General features: G+C 42.4%; 1 protein-coding gene across 1 annotated transcript; it reads left to right on the top strand.

Moving 5' to 3' along the window:
• The first annotated feature begins 761 nt into the window (after positions 1–761).
• LOC142537707 (uncharacterized) lies at positions 762–1,426 on the top strand. The gene is made up of 2 exons (XM_075643200.1): positions 762–866; positions 962–1,426. Exons 1-2 carry the CDS (start codon positions 762–764, stop codon positions 1,424–1,426), a joined length of 570 nt encoding a protein of 189 aa, XP_075499315.1.
• The last annotated feature ends 7,080 nt before the right edge of the window (positions 1,427–8,506 follow it).

Below are 8,506 nucleotides of genomic sequence, written 5' to 3'. Positions count from 1 at the left end.
GATTATGCATACGATTTTTCATGATCATGAAATGTATGTTGATTACAGTATTTTTCATCGTTTCCTGTTATGTATATGTATTTGATATCACGTTACAGGTGTGTTGAGTCTTTAAACTCAGTAGGTGTGAATGATGCGGGTGAACATATCGTTGAGGAGGCTGGAGGTGCCGAATTTTGAGTAGGCAGGGCTGGATGTGCGCACACGACCCGATGACCTTATTTTTCGGCAAATCACGTTTCTATAAGTTTTGAGTTGACATGATCAGTTTTTACATTCGTTTTGATATGTTAATATTTTCCATGATTTTTTTACTTGTCTTACTTACGCACATTATCGATGGCCGAGTTGGCAATGATTTTAACCTACAGTATTCTTTTTAATTGTCATTCGATTACGATTATTTTCTAACGCGTATTTTCAGTAGTCTTGCATGCATGCATTTAATTGGGATATTCGAGTATTAGCTTTTAAAAAAAATTAATGGTATTTTTAAGAAGTAGACGTTTCAGTTGGTATCAGAGCAAGTGTCCTGTATAGGGTTGTGCCACCGCCAGCTTCTGCAGCTCAGTCTTCAAACCTCAAGTCTATAAGCTTTAAATGTTTTAAATATTTTATCGCTATCACCTGCATGATTACCTGATATACGTTTTACGGTGATTTACGGTGCATGTTTAGCTACTTTCATGGTTAAATGTTTTAATAACTAGATTAAATTGCATGATGTGTTACGTTTAGAATTTGGACTGTATTCAGATATTATGCCTCCTATACGCGCCCCTAGTGCAGATCGTCAGGATGATATTCCTGGAGGCGGCCGAGGCCCTCCACCACCACCGCCGCCGCCATTAGATGCATCTACCCATGTACTAGAGGGTATGGCTAGACTTCTGAAGCAGGCTCAGCAGGCTCCCCGTCCTCAGACAAACATATATGAGTAGTTTAAATGGCTGAACCGCAGGAGTTCGGGGGTACTACTGATCCTTTTGTAGCAGAGGGATGGATCCTCTCGTTGGATCTCCATTTTCAGTACTTAGGCATGAGGGATGGCGACCGGGTCAGGTGCGCCGCATATATGTTGAGAGATGATGCATCCCTCTGGTGGGAGGGAGCAGCGCACAGGCTGAACCTGGCAATCCTCACTTGGGATCAATTCAAGGAGGCATTCTATGGTAAATATTTCCCAGATGATGTCAGGGGCCGCCTGAAGAGGAAGTTCATGAGTCTCCGACAGAGGAACTCGACCGTGGAGGAGTTCATCAGCAAGTTTGACAGGGGCTGTTATTTTGTGCCCCTCATCAATAGAGATGCTGGCCAGAAGCTAAGGCATTTCATGGATGGGCTGAGGCCGACTTTGCGCCGGGACGTGATGCTTATGAGACCGACTAGTTATGATGAGACGATTGGGTGTGCCTTTCAGACATAGCAGGCCCTGAGGGATATCCATTTCGAGATGCAGAGGAAGAGATCCTAGGCCCAGTCCAGCTCCCAGCCACAGAAGAGACAGTTTACAGGGCCACCAATGCAGTAGGGGCAGCAGAAGCCCCAAGGGATATTTTAGGAGGCCAGGACACAACAGCCACCTCAGGCACCAGGGGCTCCTAAGCCGGAGGGAGGACCGCCATGCAAGCAGTGCAACAAACTTCACTATGGCAAGTGCATGTGGGGCTCCTTCTGATGCTTCTTATGCAAGGAAGATGGCCATAAAGCAGCTGACTGCCCAAGAAATCAGGGCCCCACTACTGGCAGAGCATATGTGATGCATGCCGAGGAGGCTGAGGCATGAGGCAAATTCTACATTGATCACCGGTAATCTTTATGCTTGAGTTTTACGTATTTACCACTTTGATTGCTTTGGGTGATATGTTTATTATGGGAATCAATTTGTGGGAGCAAAAACATAGAAAAATTAGGTTGCATGCTCTACCTAATCGGATTTAGGGATTGAATTGCATGAATTTAGAATTTTTAAGGGACTATTAGAATTTTCGAAACTTTAGAGATTTAATTATTTTGTTTCGAGGGTTTTATGGTTACAAGGGGATAAATTTAAAAATTTGAGGGATCAAGAATGCAAATTTCAAAATTTTGGTAGGGCCTTAATGTAATTTCGAAAATGTAATGGCTAAATTGCAAATTCCGAAACTTTTGAGGTCTAATTTCGAAATTTTTGGATGAATACTTGGGTTAATTCAGTAATTTTTTGAGGATTTTTGGGATACTCGATGCAAAGAAATTCCTTATGTTCAACTCGATCAGATTTGATGGTATGTTTTTTCGCATGAAGGATATATATTTCAGGTGTAGCCACGCATGCATTGCTAGACTCCGGGGCTACACATTCTTTCATATACGAGACGTTCTTCCAGTGAATAGGAATCATAACAGTGGCGATAGATTCAAGATTCAGGGTATTGATCCGTCCGGGGATCAGATGTTCACTTCTCAGATAGTGAGGGGATTGGAACTTCGGTTGCAGAGGTATGCAGTACAGGCAGATTTGATTGTGCTACCGTTGCCAGGAGTTTGATATTATTCTGGGTATGGACTGGCTTTCGTCGAACGGAGCTATCATAGACTTCAGACAGAGATTAGTATCTGTCTGATCGCCTAGCGGTAAGCCGTTTATTTTTAAGGCAGCCAGACACCAGCAGATGCGACACATCATTTCCTGCATGTGTGCGAGGAAGCTCATGAAGAGAGGATGCCAAGCGTTTTTGGCCAGTATTCTATCAGTGTCAGAGCCAGCCAGTCAAAGGCTAGTGGAAGTTGATGTGGTCAGAGATTTCCCCAATGTTTTTCCTGATGATGTTTCAGGCATTCCACCAGACAGAGAGGTAGATTTTTCTATCGAGCTTATGCCAGGTATCATGCCTATTTCTAAGGCGCCCTATCGACTAGCACCTATAGAGATTAAGGAGTTGAAAGATCAGATACATGATTTACTAGATAAGGGTTTCATTCTCCCTAGCTTTTCTCCATGGGGCGCACCGTTACTCTTTGTGAAGAAGAAAGATGGCAGCATGCGGCTATGCATTGACTGCAGAGAGCCAAACCTTGTCACAGTCAAGAACAAGTATCCAATGCCGAGGATCGAGGATTTGTTTGATAAGCTTCAGGGAGCATCAGAATTTTCAAAGATAGATATCCGATCCGGATACCATCAGATAAAAGTGAGAGAGTCTAACGTGCATAAGACAGCCTCCTAGACGAGTTATGGGCATTATGAATTTATGATGATGCCCTTCGGTCTGACGAACGTGCCATCGATCTCATGGATCTCATGAATCGCGTGTTTCAGCCATATTTGGATCAGTTTGTCATAGTTTTTATAGATGACATACTGATTTATTCGAGGAGCAGCGAGGAGCATAGTCAGCATCTGATAACCGTACTGTAGACTCTACAGGACAGACGGTTGTATGTCAAGTTCAGTATGTGCGAGTTCTAGTTTGACAGAGTGGTATTCTTGGGCCACATTGTATCTCGGGATATTATAGAGGTCGACCCCAGTAAAGTGGAGGCAGTGAGAGATTGGTCAGTGCCTAAGAGCGTGACAGAGATCCGTAGCTTCTTGGCTTTGGCTGGATACTAGAGGAAGTTCATTCAGGGCTTCTTTTCTATTGCGGTGCCTATGACCGCCTTGACGAAGAAGAATGCCAAGTCTGGGGATCTGAGTGCCAGGAGAGCTTTGACAGACTGAAGCAAGCACTGACCACCGCACCTATTCTAGCTATGTCATTGGGGCAAGGTGAGTACGTTGTATATACAGATGCTTCGAAGCTCGGTTTGGGCGCAGTTCTGATACATCATGACAGAATTATAGTTTATGCATCCCGACAGTTGAAGTTGCGTCCCGACAGTTGAAGGTCCATGAGAAGAATTATCCGACTCATGACCTCAAGCTAGCAACAATGGTTTTTGCCTTGAAGATTTGGAAGCATTATTTTTATGGGAAGAAGTGCAGGATTTTAACTGACCACAAAAGCCTGAAGCACTTCTTCACACAGAAAGAGCTGAACATGAGGCAGAGGCGATGGTTAGAGCTATTGAAGGATTACGATTGTGACATTAGCTAACACCCGGGTAAGGCTAATGTGGTTGTAGATGTCCTGAGCAGGAAGCATGCAATGATTACTCATTTCTCGGTACAGAGACCGCTGCAGGCGGAGATTCAGGGGCGATGCCCAAAATCTTGCTACTCTGACAGTACAGCCGACTTTGAGAGACACAATTCGGGCAGGGCAGACCTCTGACGAGCAGTTGCAGAAGTGGAGACAGAGAGAATAGGCTAAGGGCCGGAGACTGTATACAGTTGTGGATGTCATAGTCAGATAGAGAGACCGACTGTGGGTTCCTGACAATGATTCTCTAAGAGCATATGTGGGGACCCGGACGCTAATTCATTTCTTAATCGTCTTTGGGAATAATTGGATCAATGAAATAAACTAGGTCTAAAATTTTGTTTTTAAAATGCGGAACATGTATTAATTAAATGAGAAACACATGATAATCCATCTAATATAAACATCGAAATAAAAGTACAAGTCTGGTACCATTACATTAAAATAAAACTAGGGTTCAACCACTAAATATCAAGTGCTGAAACCTATTCTACTTCTGGGTCCGAATCTCCACGCTAAAGTATAATCTCTCATCCTCGTCTTGACCCTGATCCTGTCCCACCTGTTTTCATGCACACATACAAACATAACAACAGCCGGATAACTCAAGTGAGAAATACATTCCCAGTATAAATCAGGTATACATGCAATCATATAAACAGTTATAAAAGCATGAAACAAATATCAATAACATGTATCAAAACTGAAAGACCTGAATCGATATAAAACGGTAAATCAAACTCTGATTCATAATCTCTGACTCGACTCTTTCCTAATCTAGGGATCCCGATCTGAATAAGAATGTAACAATCTCCCACCTACTCTCCCGATCGAGGTGGCAACACGTTCTTATTTACGGACTTTGGTCCTCTCTATATTGAATCTCCGCGATAGAAGTCACTCCACTCCTAGGCAACATCGATATGACCAAACGTCCGGTGTCTTGGTACCTCTGCCAAAGATTTGGCATCTCCGCCAAAGACTAGGCATGTCCGCCCAAACACTAGGCACATCAGCCCAAAGACTAGGCACATCCACCCATTACTCTTCACATAACATATGATTAACTATAAATCAATAGAATAAGTATATCAGTCTCAGACATTGCAACATATTGAGGCAATGACAATTAAGTATGTGATTTTGGGAAACTCAAGTTAAATCTAACTCGAGTTGTGCAATCCCGGATCAACATTGATTTATACCTTTCTTCCTGTCAATCTGACGAAGTCAAAGTCTTGAATTCGAAGCCTGTCAATACTCAATCTGGCAATGACAATATCGAGGAGTATAATATCAATATACAACTCAAATCAAGACATCCTAGTCTTATCAAATTCTGACGGCATAACAGTACAATCTCAATATACCCAACAATAAAAATCAACAGATATCAATTCCCACAACTCATAATCGATAACAACACAATCTAATATCAAATCTCAATCAAATCAACTCTGAAAATCATAACAATTTCATACGGTATCTGTTCTTCAATCCGGTTTCGATTATACGATATCTACTATGTCAAGAACACCATATATGAATCATATCTGATTCATTCAATATCATAATTTCAAAGCATAACAAAACATAAGAAAACTTACGTCCAGTTGAAGCTCTCGTCGATAGAAACACAGTACTGAAGTCAGATTGAATTTTGGACAGACGGATTTTGCAAAAATAGCAACTCTACGATTCAAGGAATTTTGAGCTTTTCCCTTGGAGCTTCCTCGGTTCTGTTCTTGTTTCAAGCTGAAGGAATGACAATTCCATATATATACAATTCATGTTTGAGCCATGTGGCTCATCCTTCACGCTGCACGTCTCGCGCATATGCGCGACCCTCCTCGGCGCGTAATCTCACGGCATCTCGCGCATATCGTGCCCTCACCCGGCGCATATGCGCGAGGTTCTCTGCCATACTCGCGCATATGCGCGGGTCTTGTCGCGCATATGTGCGAGGTTCTCTGCCTACCTCGCGCATATGCGCCCGGCTGGGTCGCGCATATGCGCGAGGGCTCATCCTCGCACATACTTCCAATCTTCTTTCCGGCTATCTCAGTCTGATCCGTTCCGTCTAAAATCACATCAATTTATCAACAAATCATTTCAGATTACAATAATCAAAATCTCGGGCATTACATTTCTCCCCCCCAAGATACGATTTCGTCCTCGAAATCACAGGCAATCAACTCATATCAGAAAGAAATGTATAACAAAAGCTAAACAGAAAACTCACATCAGTGAAACAATTTTGGGAATTTCTGTCTCATGTCTGATTCAGTCTCCCAGGTAGCTTCTTCAATGCCATGACGACTCCACTGAACTTTCACAAGCGGAATAGTCTTTGTTCTGAGCTGCTTTTCTTTACGATCGAGAATCTAGATCGGCTTCTCAAAGTAACTCAGTGTCTCGTCAAGTTCAGCCTCGTCTGGCTGAATAATATGTGAAGCATCGGGAATGTACTTCCGCAATAAAGATACATGAAAAACATCATGTATTCCAGATAGAGAAGGCGACAAGGCGAGTCGATAGGCACGATCTCCTATCTTCTCGAGAATTTCATAAGGCCCAATATGACGTGGAGACAACTTCCCGTTCTTGCCAAATCTGACAACTCCTCTGAAAGGTGAAATCTTCAAGAATACTCGGTCTCCTGCCTCAAATATCAACGGTCTACGTCGAACATTGGCATGTTTGGCCTGTCTGTCTTGAGCTGCCTTCATCCTCTTCTGAATCAGCTTTACTTTTTTCTGTCATATCTCTGATCATATCACGTCCAATCTCAGGTACCTCAGAGATATCATCCCAATACAGAGGGGATCTGCACTTCTTACCGTACAACGCTTCAAATGGAGCCATCTCTATACTCGTCTGATAGCTGTTGTTGTACGAAAACTCACAAAGTGGCAAAGAATCTTGCCAACTAGTGCCAAAATCCAGCACTACAGCTCTCAGCATATCCTCCAATGTCTGGATAGTCCGCTCTGACTGTCCGTCAGTCTGTGAATGATATGCGATACTCAAATGTAACTTCGTACCTAGATCCTGCTGTAAACTCTGCCAAAAGTGCGAAGTAAACCGAGGATCATGGTCTAAAACAATCGACTTCGGCACTCCATGCAATCTAACCACCTCTCTGACATAGATTTCTGCCATCTGGTCATGTCTGTACGTCATCTTGTACGGAATAAAACATGCGTATTTGGTCAATCTGTCAATCACGACCCAAATCGCATCACAACCTCGGGAGGAACGCGGTAACTTCGTCACGAAGTCCATAGAAATGTGATCCCATTTCCATTCAGGAATAGATAAACTCTGTAATAATCCTCCTGGTTTCTTCCTTTTTGCTTTTACCTGTTGGCAATTCAGATACTTGGATACAAATTCAGCAATATCAGCTTTCATCTGTTTCCACCAAAACTGTCTTTTCAAATCATTGTACCTTTTCCTGCCACCAGGACGAATACTGAATCGACTGCTATGCGCTTCTGACAATATCTGTCGTTTCAAATCTGAAACATCTGGTACAACAAGACGATTATTCACATATAACACACTGTCACAAACCTGATACTCGGATCGATGCCCTTCTCTGACTATCGCAATCAAATTCTGAACATTCTAATCCCCTTTCTGAGCCGCTTTAATTCTCAAAATCCGCTCTGGTTTGACTTGAACAGCATATAATCTCAATGGTTTACAATCTGTTTCAAATCCTAATTCAGAAAAACAGAAATTTTCAATCAAATTCAAAACACCAATCGTCGATAATAGCCTGCCAACTCATAAAACTGCGAATTTCTGACACTAACGTCGGTCTTGGCCAACTAATCACAGCCTCAACCTTGCTATGATCAACAGAAATCCCATCTCCAGATATAATGTGACCCAGAAATACAACCGGTCTCAACCAGAATTCACATTTCGACAGTTTGGCATATAATTTCTCAGTCCTCAGAATTTTCAAGACAGTTCTCAAATGCTCAGCATGATCAATCATATTCTTCGAATATCTCAAAATATAATCACGAAATCATCGAGATATCTCTGAAACACACGGTTCATCAGACCCATAAACACTAGTAGAGAATTCGTCAAACCAAACGGCATGACAATAAACTCATAATGTCCATACCTGGTTTTGAACGCTGTCTTTGGAATATCAGAATCTCTGACTCTCAGCTGATGATATCAAGATCTCAGATCGATCTTGGAATAAATAGAGGAACCCTGCAACTGATCAAATAAATCATCTATACGAGGCAAAGGGTATTTGTTCTTTACCGTAACCTTGTTCAGTTGCCGGTAGTCAATGCAGAGTCTCATTGAACCGTCCTTCTTTCTAACAAACAATACTGGAGCACCCCAAGGAG

The sequence above is a fragment of the Primulina tabacum genome, chromosome 2 (genome assembly GCF_025594145.1).
Source record: "Primulina tabacum isolate GXHZ01 chromosome 2, ASM2559414v2, whole genome shotgun sequence".
Classification (NCBI taxonomy): Eukaryota; Viridiplantae; Streptophyta; class Magnoliopsida; order Lamiales; family Gesneriaceae; genus Primulina; species Primulina tabacum.
This window is presented reverse-complemented; position numbering and strand designations above follow the sequence as displayed.